This window comes from Eurosta solidaginis, chromosome 1 (assembly GCF_040869045.1).
Source record: "Eurosta solidaginis isolate ZX-2024a chromosome 1, ASM4086904v1, whole genome shotgun sequence".
Lineage (NCBI taxonomy): Eukaryota > Metazoa > Arthropoda > Insecta > Diptera > Tephritidae > Eurosta > Eurosta solidaginis.
Genome location: NC_090319.1, coordinates 8,159,797 through 8,180,330, shown reverse-complemented (window position 1 = coordinate 8,180,330; position 20,534 = coordinate 8,159,797). Strand labels below are relative to the sequence as shown.

At 36.1% G+C, this 20,534-nt stretch overlaps 1 protein-coding gene across 2 annotated transcripts; it reads left to right on the top strand.

Annotated features, from left to right (window-relative positions):
• Positions 1-2,871: 2,871 nt before the first annotated feature.
• On the top strand, positions 2,872-20,007 carry wkd (whacked). Of its 2 annotated transcripts, none has more exons than XM_067779155.1 (4): positions 2,872-3,285; positions 9,087-9,295; positions 9,366-9,730; positions 16,892-20,007. In XM_067779155.1, exons 2-4 carry the CDS (start codon positions 9,089-9,091, stop codon positions 17,469-17,471), a joined length of 1,152 nt encoding a protein of 383 aa, XP_067635256.1. In that variant the 5' UTR covers positions 2,872-3,285; positions 9,087-9,088; the 3' UTR covers positions 17,472-20,007. The 2 variants fall into 2 exon arrangements, with proteins under 2 accessions (XP_067635256.1, XP_067635265.1); XM_067779164.1 differs by having other exon boundaries at positions 2,872-3,303.
• Positions 20,008-20,534: the final 527 nt, after the last annotated feature.

Below are 20,534 nucleotides of genomic sequence, written 5' to 3'. Positions count from 1 at the left end.
TTTAAGCTCTCAAATTTGTCTTCTTCCTTTTTACAGACAAACTCAATAAGTTTTTTTTCAGAGTTTAGAATTTGTTTCGTTATAAATTCGTTATTTTTAAGGATGCGCTGATCAATGCTTCGGATGAGGCTCGGGGAGGATTCACTGATGCGAGGAGCTTTGATAACTCCCATCTCATTATTCATTGCTTCACCGCGACGCTTAGTGGAGGTCAGAGCCATTTTCAATAAGGACCAAAAAAGAAACTATCCAAAAATACTACAATAGAAACAGTTTCTTACTGACTGGCAGCACGGAAAAATTAATGACGTTTAGCAAAAACACAAACCTCGTTATGTATGCGCGGGCAATGCAGTAGTTATTGTGGCTTTTTATTCTTTTGGATCTTTAATTTTATATTTACCTTTATTTAAATAGCTCCCAACGTATCGTGCAGAAATTTATCAACGATAGCTAGCATAGAAAATTGAACAGCTGATGCGATAGTTAGCGTATGGCAATACCACGATAAACGCTAACGATCGGTAATAGGAGTGGTATTTATTGTGGTATATGTTTGTAATTGTCTGCGTTTTCTTCATTTTTATGACATTTTTACGATTTTTAGGTTTAGGCACCAATAACTGATGCCAATTTCATATGGATAAGTGAAACTATGGTTACGACTATTGCGTTAGGGTTAAAGGGCGAATTAATGGTGACTTATAACCATAAAGCCTTAAGCGGGAGTCATTGGTGCCGTATGTCGTATCGCTGTAGTCGTATCCCTAACGTAATCAGCTGTTTATCGTTACGACGGTTAACCAAAAACGAATTGGTTGGCTACGATACGGTTACGACGTTAGCGGCACCAATAATCGATTGCATTTATTCTCATAAGGTTGGTCCAATCAGCTGTTAAAAGGTTACCGATACGGTTACCGATAAAGCACCAATGCCTCCAGCTTTAACCAGATAAAACAGCGATTAATGGTGCCATACCAAAACGCTAACTCGATTACATTGATTTCCATAAGGTAGGTTCGATCAGCTGTTTTATCTGGTTATGGCTTTATGGTTATAAGTCACCATTAATTCGCCCTTAAGGAAGTTTAACTGGCCCTTAATGGTGACATACCATAACGCTAAAGCCATAACCATAGCCAACCTATTGGTTCTTGGTTTTTCGTCATATCAATCACCTAAAATTATTTGAATTGGAGAATTTATTAACTTTTTGTAGACTTTATTTATTGTTTTGGATACGTTTTGACTAAGATACTTATTTTTGTGGTATATTTATGTAATTTTTTGCGTTTTCAGTTTTATGAAAATATCACAATTTTTAGTTTAAGGCACAAATAACTGATGCCAATTTGATATGCATAAGTAGAAATATGGTTATGACTATGGCGTTAGGGTTAAGGAGATTTAATTGGCCCTTAAATTCGATTTAGGAACAAAATTACTGCAATTGTAAAAAAATTTGTCAGCCGAGCAAACCTCTAGTGATTGCATCATGGGTACGGTATAGAAATATGAATTAATATTAAAATGCAGCCAAATCAAAATACATTTTTAGGTAACGTTTTACAAGACGGTGCACCACCTAATTTTTATCAAAAATAATCAAAGATGGTATCAAAAGGTGCGAACGACCTCCGTTTTTTGAATCCGGAAGCGAAAATTAATATTTTTATTTCTGTCAAATGTGAAATGGAAATGAATTTGTGATATTTAAAATTTATTGTAAAATAAAAAATATGTAAACATATTAATAATAAATATCAATCTAATCTTTTTTTTTTTTTTGGTTTTAATTGACACCGCATACGCAAGCGTCGGTTGGCAAGGTGCTTTAAAGAGCCCTTATACTGCCAGGTTATCTTTCAATTTCGTTATTTGTATAACAGTTAATTTTTTGGCTTTTTTTCCTTGGCACCACGCCAGCCGCAAATTTATTAATAAATGTATATTTGCATCCCGTTCGTGTATAAAACACATTTAATTTTTATGGCGTCACGCCAGATATTCCGTTAGTTTATGTATGTTAAAATTTAAGGTTAGGTTTTTTATTGGCACCACGCCATTTTTCCGACATTAAGTTATTTGTAAATCGATTTGGTATTATTTGGCCCACGCCAGGTTATAAATTCCAATTTTTCAAATGCTATCACTTATACTTTCTGATTCAATTATTTAGTATTTTTAATTAGATTTTTGCCATTTCGTTTCCCACACCATCCGCCATTTTGTTCTCAACCGCATGAATATAGTCCTTTAATAACACAGGGTTGAGTTGTGGGGAAAATCGAACTTGAGGCGACGACGTTACAAAAAGAAGTGTCAATCTAATCTAATCAAAAGATACAAGCAAAAAATCGGTTCTAATTTTCATGTGGTTGTTGTTTTTATCAGATTTGTTGTACACACACACACTAAAGCAGAAAGGTGTTCTGCCCGCTTTTAGTTTTGATCCCCAAACCGGTGTCGGATACACCCAGGGTAATTTTTTATAAGCGCGGCCGAATGCCGCCAACGCAGAAAGGTGTTCTATGCAAAAAAAACTATGGATCGGGCCCATATTTGGACCCTCTCGGGGTCATTTTACGGTTTTTTGTGAATAACTTTCGACAGAAATAAAATTTTTGATTTCCGCTTTCGGATTCTTAAAACGGAGGTCGAGACACGTCTTTTGATACCACCTTTGAAAATTTTTGATAATAATTAGGTGGTGCACCGTCTTGTAAAACGTTACCCTTTTTTATTTTTGAAAATATCATTTAATTATGAATTCTTTAGGTAACCTCTTCTGAAAGCCTAAGCGTTATATATAAATACGTATAGGGCTTTTTGCAACCCTGGACCATTCCACCGAAATGTCAATTTTGTCATTGCCACAAAACAAAGAGAAAGAAAAATCGAAAAGAATAAAATTGTGCAAATATTTTAATAAATTCCAATAATTTATGAACATAGTTTTTAAGGAAGTGCTTGTAAGAAGACAGCGGGTAGTGATAATATTTTGTGTGCAGTAAAAAAGAATGACCAAATGTTCTATTACGAAAACTAGTTCCATTCGCTCATTTGTAAATGTGGCTACTTATTTCCAATATATATTTCGGGTTTTATGGTGAAGTGCAGGATTGGAATGGTTGATAAAAGCCAACGGTCACTGTAAGAACTATGTACTGTAAAATATATGTGTTTACACATCCAGAGTACTATTTCTAAAAAACAGTCTACATAATATCTAAAGAAAAGTTGTGCTCCAGGCAGCAGTGTCGCAGTTTAGTTGCAGAGCAGGTATCTATATATACAAATGTAGGTATAGGTATAGCCACTATACTATATAGTCCGGGGTCAAACAACTAGACGCGAACTACTTCACAACTACTGTCGGAATGGATAACTCTTCAATTTGGCTAACAACCGTTAATTCATGTCCCAAATTATAGAGAGGGTTGTCAAAAGAACCCCGGTCGCGAATCCGAAAACGGATATTTTTGAACGGGTAGTATCAGTCGGCCTCGGGGCGTGTATTAGGAGTGTCTACCTTCTTTGCGAAAGAACTACATTTTTTTATGAAATTTGGAGGAGAAATTATCGAATGATTTTTTCTAAAAATGGTGATCCCTTAAACCTTTGTATGTATTGTATGTATTCATTATAGTACTCGAGTAAATTGTTAAGTATTTGCTTTTTTCACCTGTGGAATGGAAGGCAATAGCGGAGCAGGGGCGGGGCCATGAAGGCATTGGAACCACACTTAGACAAATATACTTAATGTAAAAATGATGCCAAATTTAAATTTTACTTCCAGTTTGTTAGCTAGCTCCATTAGGGCCTCCGGGTCAACAAAGGCTCGGCTGCTAAAGCAGCAGACTTCGCCACGGGTAGGTGAATCATTTTCGTAATTCAATCGCCTCTTACGAAAGGCATACCCACGGTTGGCACACCATGGTTTCATTTGGGACCAAAATTTATCGTAAAAAGGATCCAATTTTAGTTATATATTATTAGTATACAACAATTTGGCAAATTACTGAGTGTTGTATTCGTTGTAAAATGTAAAAATTTTAAGATGTTTCCATAGTTTGCTATACAAAATTTTAAAAGCATAGCGAATAGGAGACACTTGACTTTAATTCAAACTGCACAAACAAAACTAATGTGTACCTTTAGTTGTTAAATTTCTAGGATAAGTCTATGTCTTTCACCAACCAAACCTTGTGAAATTAGTTTTGCTTGATTGCAATGAAATAAGGTGAATAGCTCAGTAAGGTTTTAGTAAGGAACGGTTCAAAAATTTGCGTTTTGGCAAACTCAGTAATTCGTTAATGAACCTAAGCAATTATGTTAATGCTATTTTTGTAGATCCTTACTTTTTCCCTAAACGTTTTAACTTCATACCAGCGCCTAGATTCAGTAAGTGTGAGTTTTGAACACAAATTTCTTTTGCGTTTGATTCAAAAGCTGAATATAAAAAAAAACATTCCTTAATCACAATAACTCGTTGTACATTAATAAAGTTACCGCTTTCAAAAAATATTTGTCTTAATTTCAATTAAAACATTTCTTGTGCCAAGATACATACTTTATTTTCAAGTATCTTGCGTGGCTTTACACCACAATAGTCCTGGAATTCCTTGAACTTATTGAGCTGCTGTGAGCTGGGTGAGAAAGATTGAAATATCGCGGTTCCAAACGAAAAGTAACGCTTTAAAAAATTTTTCCATAGAATTTTTTTGTAAAAAATTTTAAAATGTGTTACTTTTTGTTTGGAACAAATTAGTTTCATTCTCTTACTTAGTTTTCAGTTCATTGTCATATTTCTTAGAGACACATTTTGTATTTAAAATAGCTCCACTAGTCAAAAAAATCTATAACGAAAAGTACCATTCGAAATATCTAGCCACTAGATAGGTCCGCTGTTTCATCAAAAATCAATGAAAATGTGTTTTCCCCAAAAACCCAACACTTCTCATTTTAAAGCCTCACCTAGATTATCTCCGAGGTGGAATGTCATTGTTCTGCTATATTTTATTGACCGAGCAATTTTGTTGTAAGAATGCCATTGAAGTAAATTGAAAATTATGTGCGGACCGAATAGGATTGCAAAGGACCGTGGGCATACCTGCCGCGGGTATATTTTAAGCCACCTAACCTGCTGGGGGTACATACATATATTTGCATCCAGTGGAGCTATGCGCTAATCTTATCTAATCGAATAGGCCTGATTGAAATCTACTCATCTGTCAGCGAACGATGCTGCATCGAAAATCGTATGTGCGTAGCGGTGTGACACCTCCCAGCTGAAAACGTTGGCCGCATCCCTTGATTGTGGCAATACAAGACTGAAATTACAGAATGGTTTTAAAAATGAAACTGATTGGGCCTATAAGCTACTGTTGGTAGTTATGGTTCAAAGTCGCTACAGCACGATCATATACCTCTCAAAAAATAACCTAAGTAATATCTTTACATTGAATATATCATGGTTTCGAGCTCTGTTGATGAAATCAGGCAAATAGAAATAAAATTCAGGTGAGACAAGTTTTGACTTTTTCGGGTAGTTCCATGTCATTCGAAAAATTGGAGTTCTGAACTGGTATCTTTTGTGACTAGTTTAGTGTTTTGACTGCATGGCACTTATGGTGGGGGTGGCCGAAATGCTTTTAATGGTGGAATGGAATAATGTAATGAAAAGATAAATAAATAGAGCTTGCTCAATAGTTGAGCCCATTATGACAAGACAACGACATAGAAACATCGTTCGAGAATTCAATGCGAATTGTTAATGTGTAAAGAGATAGTTCATATACATATTTAAATCATATTTTAGGCGAAATTGTATTATGAAACCTAATACATACAAACATATATGTATGTTTTATAAGTGAAATTGTTTTTTTACTGTGATCACCATGATTACCGTTGGATGACAGATTTGCTACGTAGTTGAATGGGAATTGGAAAGCAGTTTTATCTAGAAACCACTGCGCCTATACTTATGTATATGGTATCAACTCGTCGTAAGATAAAATAATTATGCTTTAAGATATGCTAAATATTAAACTTTGTCCAGTCGGACCATCCAATCATACCTTGATATATCACGTTCAGAGCTCAATGTAAAGAACATTGCTGGTGTTGGACCAACATGTGTAGCGACACTTCCCCTGTTGGCTATCTGCAAATCGGGTTGCAGGATGTAACAATATATAGATTCGCCCGTTCATTCATATCTCCTTCTGCCTGCACATTGTGGTGCACATTTGCATTCGCGCCTATGACTAACCGCTCTTTGCGCCCTTCGTCCTGTACTAGCCTCTTGCACCATCGTGACGTAGTCTTCCTGCTCTTGCGCTTTTGTTTAAGGCTTTCGAGGCCCTCTTCAGCCTCCTCCACTCCTTCAAATAACGATTGTTATCCTCGGAACTTATTGTTGTTGTAGCGATAAGGTTACTCCCCGAAGGCTTTGGGGAGTGTTATCGATATGATGGTCCTTTGCCGGATACAAATCCGGTACGCTCCGGTACCATAGCACCATTAAGGTGCTAGCCCGACCATCTCGGGAACGATTTATGTGGCCACATTAAACCTTCAGGCCATTCCCTCCCTACCCCCAAGTTCCATGAGGAGCTTGGGGTGGCCAGAGACTCGTCTGTTAGTGAAACAGGATTGATTCGCCGCGGATAGGTGAGGTTGACAATTGGGTTTGGAGAAGCTATATATTACGCGGGCAACCTGAAAGGTTGCGCTACACAGCCCCTTGAATCTGGTATTTTAGTCGCCTCTTACGACAGGCATACCTACCGCGGGTATATTCTGATCCCCTAACCCGCTGGGGTATTCTCGGAACTTCTTTTCCCGAGGCGTAAATGCTATGCTGAGTGTTACTCTGTGCGACTGGCAACACCTGTTTATACTTTTGTAACATCTTCGTGGTGACGACCGCATCCTCTACCTGTCCCTTTGCTCTAAAGCTTTTGAGGCCCTTTTTGACTTCTTCCATTTCTAGAAAGTTAGGATTGTTATCCTCGGGACCTGTTTTCCTGAGTCGCATGTTAATTTTCCCTGTACCCCAGGACTTTTTGCCAAGCTGCGTGTACAATATATCGCTGCTTGTTTATTTGGAAGATGTCGAACTGACCCTCCTCCGTAGGCTGAGATACAGTAAGTACCTTCCAATCCTGTGTCGGTATATTCGGATTCTGACTTTGCAGAAGTCGCAGCGTATCCTCCGACTTCATCACGCATTCATGGCCATAAAAGCTCATAATTTAAAACTATCCAGAAAATATGCTGGAAGGGCCCCAAAATCATCCCGAAATAGTCCCGAAATTACCCTAACGTGATCCCGATAACCATTCAGAAATTATACCGGAAGAGTCCCCAAATGATACCGAAATAAACCCGAAGCGATCCCGAAAACCATCCATAAATGATCCCGGAATACTCCCGAAAAAGTCCCGAAATAATCCTCACGGGATCCCGGACAAATCCCGAAAACTATCCAGAAATAATGCCGGAAGGATCCCCAAATGATCCCGAAAAATTTCCGAAATGACCCTGACGGGATCACGAAAGTCATCCAGGAATGATACTGGAAGGATCCCCAAATGATCCCGAAATAACTCCGACATATTCACGTACTTAGCAATGAATTCAAGTAGCCAGTTTTGATATTTTTATATACAAGTGGGTGTGACTTCAATTCGATTTTAAAACTTTTTCCGTCGGCATGTACAAATACAAATATGAAGTTCGCTAACCAATTTGCAAAAATATTGCTCAAAGTATGTACGAGTTATCGCACTTGAAAGTCCAAAAAATCTTATTTGGAAAGTAGTTGGTGCCACGCCCATTGTCCAAAAAAATTATGTGGATCAACTACATGCAATGTCAGTAATTTACGTGGCAAATTTAAATACCGTGGCTTCTTTAGATACTCAAATATTTCATGTTCTTTGCGGAAATTTCTATATACAGAAAGAGGCGTGGCTACTGACCGATTACGACCATTTCTTTTTTTGGAAAGCTTTCCTATCATAGCAGAATGCGGTTTACCAGTTTTCACTCTAATAGTTGTATTGGAACGAAATTTATTGCAAAAATCCACTGCAAGTTCCGCATTTATACTACGAGATTTTCGATCTAGTTTGTTTAGGATAAATTTCTAGTATTATTAACAGAAATTTTCAAAAGTCCATAAGGTTTTAAATTTTAGGAATCCAGGAGAATCGATTGGTACCAAATTTTTTTAATTCGAATAAGACGTTTCTTTGTTATCAAGCGGGACTTTTATTTCGGGACTTTTATTTTTAAAAGTTCGAGTTTAACTAGTTCTGTCGGACTTAAAAAATAAAAATACAGATTTTCCTTTTATATGTAGACTTTTATGGAAAAAGTTCGAAAAATAGGACAATTTTTTGACCAGGACTTTTTCGACTCCGAAAAAAAAAAATAATTATTTTCCGTCCCTGATCATAATCACACCATTGTATTGGATTATCTCCTACTTCCGTGATTGGCACATCGCCATTTTTAACGTTTTCTCGCTGACTTACAGCTTTCGGGGTTGTTGCTTTCGAAGTAGTTGCTACCTTATGTGGCGAATCTGTTCTAAAGATTTAGCCCTACTTGTCTTGTCTATGCGGCTTCCCTGCCTCGCGGCTCTCGTACTGGGTGCTTTCTTGAAAGCAGGCTTCCGTTTACAGCCGAATATATTCCCTGGCTGCAAATCGTCCAATAGGCACGGTTCGCACAACACCCCGCATAAGTGGGTTGGCAGTTCTTTGTCACCGTTATCCTGCTAGCCCCAAACCGCTCAGCCTCTTAGTCGGGCGGTGTAGAGTTCAGCTAAGCCCTCACAACAATGACCAAAGTGTCTAATCTTGTGCGGGTGCCGCGACTGCTAGGTATCATACAGTTTTGATTACGGAATCTTGCAAATAGAACACTCACGTTGCGCAGAGTCCATGAGCTAGAACATAAAGAGTCGATATTGTTTATAGCAACGCTATTGGGACAGCTTGGCCCAACGGTACAACCGCAAACGAATTCGCCTCTATTAATTATTAATCTAGTTTCTTCTTTTTCAGCTATGGCTACATCTCCACGATCTGTCGATACAATATCACTTTGCTCCACCGTTTCCAGTTGCCCTGACCGCAATGGCTTTTATGGAGGCTTCCAACGTACAGAAAAACCCAAAGAGCCTCTTTCCAAAGCGCAAATTATTGCGCGAGAAAAAAAATGGTTATACATGATTGATAATTGGTCGCTGTATATGTCGAAAAACTACAAAAAGGTGAGGTTTTGCTCAAAATTTAAATTTCACTTTTTCACATATTTAATTGTATGGTTTTTAATGATAACAGATTCGTGATCGTTGTCGCAAAGGTATACCAAAATCGGTACGTCCACGGGCTTGGTTTTATCTCTCTGGTGCTTATTTATTAAAAAAGAAAAACCCCAATGTCTACAAAGAATTACTCGAAGAATCTGGAAATGCACATGTAATTGAAGAAATTAAAAAGGATAAACATCGACAATTTCCTTTTCATGAAATGTTTCTGGATGAAGATAAAGTAGGTCAGATTGAGTTATTCAATGTTCTGAAAGCGTATTCTATATATAATCCAAAAGTTGGCTTCTGTCAGGCGCAAGCGCCTATTGCTGCCTTTTTGCTTATGCACTTACCAGCCGAAGATGCGTTCTGGGTGTTTGTTAGCGTTTGTGATGTGTAAGTGTGACGTATGAACTATGTTCTAGATTAACCCCCATATTCAGAAAAAATATAAAAAGCATTTTAAAATGGCATTTCCATACAAATTTTGGATTTTAAGAGCTCTTCGGACGTTATCGCGTCTTGCAATTTTTGATTTATTTTTATTTTTTAAAACTTTTTTTGTTTTTTATGGATTTGGGGTTAAAAATTTTAATGAGCATGCATTCCTAACAATTAAGGGCAGGGTTGTTTTCGGTTATTTGTCGAAGTCCTTAAAGATATATCTTTAGCAAATTTTGTACACGGACTTATCTGGGTGAAAACGATATTGGTACCGGAAATGTAATGCGTCCAGACGATAACCATGCCCGCTTTTTCGATGCGGAAACTTCGAAAAATAGAAAAAATATAATAATTCACTAAAAAATAATTGCCTTACCTTGTTGGAACTCATAAAGCATAATATTCCAAGTAGATCCTTAAGGCACTCTGATCTTTTTACACTCAGCGTGTTTTGGTAACATAACGGTGGATCGTAACGGCATAAACGAATCGAAATAATTATAGACTTCCATATATCAAAATGCTCAGTATGAAAAAGGAATTGATTTAGCCATGTCCGTGCGTCCGTCTGTCTGTGAATGCGATAACTTGAGTAAGTATTGATATATCTTACTGAAGTTTGGTATATGTGTTCCTTGGCACTAATTTCTCATCGCTTTTTAAAATCAGCGAAATCGGAAGATAACCACGCCCACTTTTTATATACATATATAACATTTTGGAAAACATAGAAAACCTGATTATTAGTAAATAATACACCTAAAATGTTGAAATAGCACGTTTGTTCTGATGTTGGGCGTTGAAAATGGGCGTGGCACCGCCCACTTGTGATAAAATCAATTTTACAAATATTATTATTGATACAATTAAAAACCGCTAAACATATAACAAAATTCGGCATAGAGGTTGCCTTTTTTTTATAAGGAATGCTATGAAGAATTAACGAAATCGCTTAAGGACCACGCCCACTTATATATAAAAGATTTTTAAAAGGGTCGTGGACGAATAAAATAAGTATATCTTTTCAAAAAAGAGCTTTATATCTATGGTATTTATGTTACCAACTGGAATTATATTTTATTTATTTATTTATTTATTATTACGGTCTTTAAGACCTAGTTTAGGTTAAAATAAGAGATTAAACATAAATACTCATGTCACATTTAGTGACGTACAATATAAAAACAGTTTTTCTTTGAACTTACTAATATTTTCACAGTCTTTCAAATCAGAAGGTAACTCATTATACATTTTATACCCTAAATATTCAAGAGACCTTTTGGCGAACTCAGTTCTTATTCTAGGCAGTCTTATATTATTGCAATTTCTAGTTCCATAATTGTGGATTTCATGATTATAATGTATTTTACTACTCAGGTAATTCGGTAACATTCCTAACCTTAGTTGGTGTATACATTTCAATGTGAAATAATTAACTGACTGTTTAATACTAAGCCAGTTTAATCTATTGAGCATTACAATTTTTGGCGTTCTTGGAGGACATTTTAAAATAAATCCCATTGCCTTGTTTTGCTGTATTCGAAGTTTCTTAATATATATATCATTACTTAATAGCAGAATAGTAGGACAATAAATAAAGTGTGGTTCAATAATTGAACGATATACCAATATTTTATGACTTTGACTGATATGTTTACATGTTCTATACATGAAGCCTATTTTCTGTGCAATTTTCCTTTCCAGATAAGTTACATGCTCTCCAAAATTTAGATTATCATCAATCAAAACTCCTAAATACTTAATTTTGTCTACCCTTTGGATTTCCATGTTTTTTACCTTCAGCGTAATATTATTTAAACTATTGTTACTTATGATATTAGTGTTTTTACAAAATATCATGAACTTAGTTTTTTCGACATTTAGTTTCAGTTTTCTAAGGCATAACCATTTGTATAGCGAGTCCAGGTCTTCTTGTACTTTCAGCATGGCACATTCTGGATATTTTTCACTTATGATAAGCAATGCATCATCTGCAAATAGAAAAGAGATATGAAAAAATTAAAATTTTTGAAAATGGTCGTGGCACCGCCCCTTTTATGACTAAGCATATTTCTGTTTCGGGAGCCATAACTCGAAGAAAAATTAACGGATCGTAATAAGAAGAAAATATTTCTAGAAAAAATTTACGAGATCGGTTAAAGACCACTTTTATATAAAGGATGGTTAAAAAGGTCGAAGAGCAAATTTTTATCAAGAGTCTCAATATCAGTCCACACGTTAAATTGTTTTCCAAGGGCGTGGTTATCAGCCGATTTCGCTCATTTTCAATACCAATCTATTCTGGGTCCAGATAAGCTCGTGTACCAAATTTGGTGAAGATATCTCAATATTTACTCAAGTTATCGTGTTAACGGACAGACGGACGGACGGACGGACATGGCTCACTCAAATTTCTTTTTTGACACTGATGATTTTGATATATTGAAGTCTATATCTATCTCGATTCCTTTATACCTGTACAACCAACCGTTATCCAATCAAAGTTAATATTCTGTGTGTGCAAAGCACGCCGAGTATAAAAAAATTTAAAGGTCTAATAAAGCTATAAATAAAATGAAATTTTTTTCTAGTGAAATGAAACCTTTTCAAATCAAATGAAATTTTTTTTAAACCAAATGAAACCTTTTTTCAAATTAAATGAAACTTTTTTCAAATCAAATTAAACTTTTTTCAAATCGACTTTTGTGAATTATTCGTCAGATCAAATAAAACCTTTTTTAAACTAAATGAAACTTTTTTCAAGTCAAAGCAAATTTTTTTCAAGTCAAATTAAACTTTTCTCGATCCAAATGAAACCATTTTTTTAACCAAACGAAACTTTTTTCAAGTCAAATGAAACTTTTTTAAAGTTGTAGCGATAAGAACACTCCCGAAGGTTTTGTTGATGGTCCTTTGCCGGATGCAGATCTGGTACGTTCCGGTAAGAAACACCATTAAATTACTAGCCCGTCCATCTCGGTAACGATTTAGTATGACCACATGAAACCTTCTAGGTCATTCGGCCTCCCACCCCTAGATCCATGAGAGACTTGTGGTCGCCACAGCCTCGGCTGCTGAGGCTGGCAATTGGGTTGGAGAAGCTATAAATTGCGCTGGCAACCTCTTGAATAAACTTTTTTAGGCCAAATGAAATTTTTCATATAAAATGAAAATTTTTTCAATTCAAATGAATTTCAAATCAATTTAAACTTTTTTAAATCGAATGTATAATTCCGGTTTATTTGTAATAATAATGCCAAGGTTGGGTTTTTTTTATTTATCCGTTCGCATTCAGTGCTCTAATCTCAACCTTCTTTCTTTTTTTTTCGTGTCTACCTCATTGCCATATTTTCACATTTTCTTTAAACATCTTTCTTATAATAAGCTACCGATGTTTTCCTACAGAGGGCTGCGTCAGCTAAGCAAGAATCAAAGCGAGCACCTGATTGGCTGATCGCCAAATTCTTGCCTAAAAGACAGCGCTGCCATACTTATATTTTTCACATTACACCTTCTGCTCGTGCAACCGATCTGACTGTTAGATGGCGTTGGCTGCAATCCATCCAGTGACTATTAGGGCTCGCACACAATTATTACTAACGACGAGTGTCAGTACCTTCATTTCTGATGGATTACAGCTTCGGTCAATCTGACACTATAATCGAGCATGATTATTAAATCACTTTTTTCTATTTGTAACTATAAGCTAAATTGTTCTTACTTAAAACAAACACAATATACTTGAAATACATGGAGTGTCGCCTAAACGGGAGTTGAGTGGCATTCAGATGCATCGGCAGACCACATTCTAATGCGCGATGCTTCTATAATACCATCATAGGGTAACTGGGTTAACTGGAAATTTTCTATGTCTCTTATTACGTATCGGTCATGTGGTAATACCTTATGAATTACGTATGGGCCTCTATATTTTGGTATAAACTTTTTATTAGAACCGGCCGATGTATCTACATTACGTATGACAACAAAGTCACCGACACTGTATGTCTCAGGAGGCTTGGAGCGATTGGAAAAGTATTTTGAGTTATATTCTTGTGACTTTTCTATAGCAGCTAAGGCAAACGCACGGGTAGCCTCAAGGTCACGAGGCGCACTGTAATGGTTTTTATCCTCTAGGTGTTCTGTCAATTCATCAATTATCGCTCCTCTCTGTTCCACACCGAACAGCAACATACTTAGTGCGTAACCAGTGGTGGAGTGTATGGTATTATTAAGACCGTATTCTACTTGACCTAACTTGGCTGACCAGTTGGCATGGTTAATCGGCTCGGAGATTTTACTCAACATGGCCTTGATTATTCTATTAAAAATGTCGTCTGCATTTACCATCTGCATGACTCTATCAAAATTGCGAAGAAAGTCGTGCACGCTATATGCTTTATTTTAACCGTCAAATTTTGTGATGGTATGTTCGATGTCCCGAAAAGTTAAACGATTTGGGATTTGTAGCCTACCGTTACCAATGGGGGTGTCGTTTCGTGCGTTTTGGAATTCACGTTTTAAGTCCGCAACGGATTTTTCCAACGTCAGGATTTCTTTTTCCTTTCTTAGGATTTCTATCCTTTTGTTCAGTTCATCTTTTATATGTTGTGGACTGTTAGGCATTTCCCCGTATAATATGCCGGCAGCTTCTTCAGTGAACTCGGTTGTGGTATTGGCCATAGTGGCAGCGGTGGTGATGGCGTCGGTATTGGCAATGACAGCGGCGGTGGTGATGGCGTCGGTAGTGGCAGTGGCAGCGGTGGTAGTAGCAGTGGCAGCGGTGGTAGTAATGTCGGCGGTTTCAGCGTCGAGAATGGCGATGACAGCGGCGGTGGTGATGGCTTCTGTAGTGACAGGGACATCGTTGACAGCGGCATCGGTTACGGCAGCATCAGCAGTGCCGGAAGCACCAGAAATAATAACATCATTGGTAATGTTTTGGTTATCCGCGGCAAATGAATCATTTGTATTAATAGCTGAAGGAACGCGTACTGCAATATTGGTGGAAGGGATTTGGCCAGTCCCTACCACGTTTTTTAACAATTTCCGCAACTGCTACAACAACAACGCTGTTTGTGGAAATTCCACCTCAGCATCAGCCAAGATATTGGCCATTTCCTCACGAATGTTCATTTTTCAATTGTTTTTGTGATACGTAAGTTCTTTTTTCACACCTGAGCTATAATTCCGGTTTATTTGTAATAATAATGCCAAGGTTGGGTTTTTTTATTTATCCGTTCGCATTTAGTGCTCTATTCTCAATCAATCTTCTTTCTTTTTTTTCGTGTCTACCTCATTGCCATATTTTCACATTTTCTTTAAACATCTTTCTTATAATAAGCTACCGATGTTTTCCTACAGAGGGCTGCGTCAGCTAAGCAAGAATCAAAGCGAGCACCTGATTGGCTGATCGCCAGATTCTTGCTATAGTAAACAATGTTCTTGCCTAAAAGACAGCGCTGCCATAATTATATTTTTCACATTACACCTTCTGCTCGTGCAACCGATCTGACTGTTAGATGGCGTAAGCTGCAATCCATCCAGTGACTATTAGGGCTTGCACACAATTATTACTAACGACGAGTGTCAGTACCTTCATTTCTGATGGATTACAAATGAAACTTTTTTCATTTTAAATTTGATTTATTTATGAATGAAACCATTTTTTCTTTTTCCTAGCTACATATATCAAAGTAATTGCCAATATATTTATGCTTATCGCCTTTTATAATATTGCGATTTCTATTTCTTATTTACCTTATTGAAGTCAGACCCTGTCACCCAACGTCCGGATTTAAAAGTAAATGCTGCAGTTAAATTGATCTTAGTTTGCTCCTGGCTGCTCCAATTTAGGAAATGGCAGTGGAAATCAAGGTCTGTATATTATACTCACGTTTTATTTATGTGAGAACCGTCACAATTACTTCAACTTTATCACAATATAATGTCTAAAAAATTGTGTTATCTTATTTTGCGACTTCTTAAGACTTTGCAGTCGTCACATATAGTTTGCGGTTGAACTGTAACCTCGAATAACGTTTAAATGTGTGAACTGAGCACAATTTCACCTTGGAACTTTTTTGTGAGTCCGTATTATGGTAGCCAATTTATTTATTTATTTATTTAGTCTAGTAACAAATGTTTAGTACAGACACTTATGACTAAATTACAGAGACCAGCTTATATTAAGCAATGGAGAACATTAACAAGAAGAATTTATATTATTACAGATTAGGTAATTTTTTAGTTTAAGTTGAAAAGCGTATTTTGAGTCGGAGAAATCAATATCCAAAACACTAGAGAAGCAATTAATTTCTGATAGGGCTCTGTTAATAGGCGCTTTTGAGTTATAAACAGTTCTACTCAGCCCTATGAAAAAGATTTCAAAGTGGCGGAGGTTTCTACAGGGAGTATTTAAGCATAGCCTTTCAAGAAGCAGCGCGCAGTCAATTTTGCCCGTGAAAAGATCGAAAATGAACAACGAGGCCAAAAGAATTCTGCGATTGTTGAGGGATAATAAGGATATTAGTTGGCATCGAGACTCATAAGACGGGATCGGTTCAGAGAAACGTAATGAAATAAGCGCGAAGCGCATAAAGATTTTTTGAACCCGTTCCAGGCGGTTGATGTGAACTGTGTGGTAGGGCCGCCAAATGAAAGCCGCATACTCAAGTTACCAATGTAATTTGTTTGGGAAAACAATATCACCCCATGTCGACCTCTACTTCAAAAACAGTCGGCGAAAAAAGTGTCAGTTGAATTGAAAAAAGCTTCATTTGATTTGAAAAAAAGTTTTATTTGACCTGAAAATGCTTTTATATACCTCCGAGGAACTGCTATTCTAATTTGCCTTCTTTTAATTTTACCGACAAATTGGCGGGACGTTAATGATTTACATCGACTCCCGAACTCCTTTCCATGGCAGAAATACATTCGGAGTGGCTTGCCAAATCACTACTGATGTCCGACTTTGTTTTTTAATGTATTTTGATGTTACATGCAACCTACGTATTTCAATGCAACTTGAGTTTTGTTCACAACTAATAATTTAACTTCACCTTACTTTGTTTAAAAAAAATTGTAACTCGATTTGTTTTAAATCTTTTATAGGTATTTAGAAGACTATTTCATAAGTGGGCTCGAGGTGCTACAAAATGATGCTGGAATATTAGAAGGTCTACTGAAAAAAACCTGTCCACCGGCCTATCGCCATTTGCAAAAACACAAAGTCGAACCATTGCTTTATATGACCGATTGGTTTCTATGCGCTATGACACGAACATTACCATGGGAAACATTATTGCGTGTATGGGATTGTTTTCTTGCTGAAGGTATACGTGTCATATTCAAAGTAGCATTAGTAATAATTGGTGCTTCATTAAATCAACATAAGGTTCGTAAACAATGTAATGGACTTTGTGAAACATTGGAGGTATTAAGATCACCTCCCGAGCATGTACTCGAAGAGGAATTTATTATCAATAATATACAAAGGCTAAATTTACGTGTCGAAGATTTTCAAATTGAACATACACGACAGAAAGCACGGCGAGCTAAACAAAAATCTATACAAGAGGCAGCAGCAGCGTCAGCATCTACATCTCATGGCAGTGCTGTAAGCAGTAATAGCAGTAATGGTGCAAGCGTTGTTGGGATTAGTGCTGGAGGTGGTGGTAACAGCAAGAGTTAGAGGCTGTAATGTTATCACAAAAGCGTTTTAAAGCCGGTGGGAGTGCAAAAGGTGTATTAACAAGAACGGAGTAAAACCGTAGCCGAGTTAAGTGTTGGCTAAATTTTCTTGCTGATAACTTCACAGCGTTGGGGAAAAATTTCCGTCCTATACTCGGTTGTGGTGATATATTACCCCAATTTTTTCTGATAGCAGCAATTTTTTAAGGGTGCTAAGCATATCCTCAAAGTTGTTTTTTATTGGTAGTACTATTTAGTATGTAAGCGGCGAACACATATACAAATTATAATAATATTTAGAAATAATATATAATATTAAAACGATTGTGAACGATTATGAATTCAAAATGATTAAAACAATCGAAAAGAAAAAAATTAAAGTAAGTTTTAAAAAACTAAACGCACAGTAGGCAGAAATCGCGATGTTTCAGACTCAGACATGTTCGAGCTGCCAAATAATAACAGCAGTATTGCTTAAGTGTTGCTTCAGTGATGGAATGTTGCTGATACCTAAGTTGATAATGTGCAGCATCAGCGTAGTAAAAATGTTTATGTTGCCTTTGCGCGTCGTTGAAAAAGCTGTTCAAACTTTGCCGAAGAACATGATGTGGCACAAAAAGTAAAACTGCTGCAACAACTGTAGCCCGAATATATGTACTACTAAAGTAGTGAGAAAAATAAAATTTCTAATTTTTATATAAACTTTTTTTCTGGTCGTAAGTTCTTATTTTTAACCGTCCTGTGCATAGATGGGTACCCGGGTACCTTTTGCATATTCAAAAGCCATTTTTAAATAATCTAAAAATAGAAACGAGTTAAAATTTTGTGGCATAGTATGGGAATAAGTTTTCTACAAAAAGGAGAGACAATTATTTCAAATATAATTTCATAGAGATGATTTGTTTAATAAATTAGTTTTTGATTACTAGTTCCCAGGTACCACTAGTAGTTCTCACGTATGAACTGCCTTGTACCCGGGTACCCAGCCATGCGAACTAAGTAGAAAAATAATTCATGAACAGGACGGTTAAATAAACCTTTTTTTCTGTCCGCAAGTTCTGACGTTCTTAAAAATTTGATCATTCTATTACTAAAAAGCAACGGAAACACCTTACACTTAAAACTTGTTTACACATGCACGCGTAAGAAAGGTTTCTGAGTATTATTTTTTTTTTCTATATTTTTCAACACCACGGCTTATATCGCTCGTTTACTTCAATAGTGCCATAACTCAAAAAACACGACTTTTGAGTTAATAACTTATACCCAATATCATGATCTATGTTGTATAAAAAAATCTTTGTGATCAGTTAATAATTTACCACGTCCTATAAAAATCAAAATATGCCTTTATATGCGCAACATATGGCAGTTAAAATCTTTGAATGACTCTCCTGGAAAATTGTCTTTTTTGAGTTATGACCCTATTTAAGTAAATGAGCGATATGATTGACATTAAATGCATCTTCTGATGCATTTCAAATTCATTGATATAAACACAAAAGCATAGGGAGTTTCAAAACATTTTAACTGCTCTTCGGATCTTTATACATCAACATCCAATAGCACTCCAAAACCTTCCGGAACTGTAATTATCACTACAACAACAGCATCAAGATGCCTAAATCTCGAATAAAGCTCTAAGTGAAGATTTGATTTTAGGCCAATATTGAAAATTTAAAAGTTTTCATGAAGAATTTTTAACACATCGAATTTTCGAAATATTTCTAGAACGTTTTTGAAATTGGTTTGCGTAATTTTCGTTATATAACTCATCCTAATTTTTTTAATTAAGCTAAAATAAATTAAAGAAAATAACTGAAAAATATGGTAATAATCAGCAGTTTTTGAAGTGTTTTTTTAGTGTAGTGGTGAGCCATCGTCACATAATTGTTCAAAAATCGAAAAGATTAAAAATTTCTGGAATATTGAAATTTGTAAGAATCGAGCTCAGCAAATTAGTTCAAGGCACCAATCTACGTTTCCCCTTAAACTTTATATGGACTGCTAAGCGTTAAACTTTATCTACTCTTCTGAAATTGCTGCGTATAAAATTAGTACTCCCAAATTTCAATACGCATTATACTGAGATTCAACTGAAATATGTGTCTATGTTTCACCTTTTAAAATGGTGCATGTCCACAATTCATCGCAACCGATTCAGCTATATGTTATACACTATGGCCACCAGAGGTTTGTGTCTGCGCTTTTCGGTACAACATGTTCTGTAGCTAGTTGCCGGTAGATGGGTCGCCTAAGCATTATCTAAGCGAGGATAAGCGTTTATTTACGCGCAAACGTATACGCATGTAAAACAAAACACGGCTAATAACGCTGAGAGGACTGCGTGAAAAGTGTGAGGTTGACTTAAAACTGCACATTTATTTGCTCTGACTCGATTTTCGGCGTAGCTGGTCGGTATTTTTTTTTTTTTTTTTTGTGGCAAAAGTAAACAAGCCACTTTTTACTTAAAAATCGAGTCTAGAAATGCTCTTTTTTATGCATGATGCCTAATATATGAATTATTTTATTTAGCAGCTACATATCTAAACTAGCTCTTAACATCCATGTATCTACTTTTATACATTACAAAATTGTGCAATTCCTTTGTTTACCTTCCAAAGGTCCAAAAGTTATTAAATATATTATATATATATCCATACATACCAGAAATAAATTGAGTATTTTTTTATTATAATTTATATTAGTTTTATAAACGTTGTGCAGCTATAAATTTATAAATTTCATAATCTGTAAATATGATTTAAAAAGCCATAAATATTACAATTAAAAACTCATTAAAAAAATCAAATAAAGTTTTTTTATTTTGCATTTGGAAGAAAATAATTCATAACTCTGAGCTTCATTGTAGAGCAAACATTTAAACCTAAAAAAAGTTGTATTTAATGTTTTGGCTGTTATTGAATTGCTTCGCTTAAATTATGAAACGTATTTGAAAACTTGTGTCATATTAACGTATCAAGGCGGAGGTTTTTGTTGCTTTTTGAAACTCATCGCCAAATATGTGTATTTGCTAGTCCCGTTTTCGCGTAGGATATGCAGG

Coding starts and splice junctions, on each gene's coding strand:
- wkd (XM_067779155.1), top strand. CDS start 9,089: ATGGCTACATCTCCACGATCTGTCGATACAATATCACTTTGCTCCACC. Junction 9,296..9,365: donor TGTCGAAAAACTACAAAAAG/GTGAGGTTTTGC, acceptor TAATGATAACAG/ATTCGTGATCGTTGTCGCAA. Junction 9,731..16,891: donor TTTGTTAGCGTTTGTGATGT/GTAAGTGTGACG, acceptor AATCTTTTATAG/GTATTTAGAAGACTATTTCA.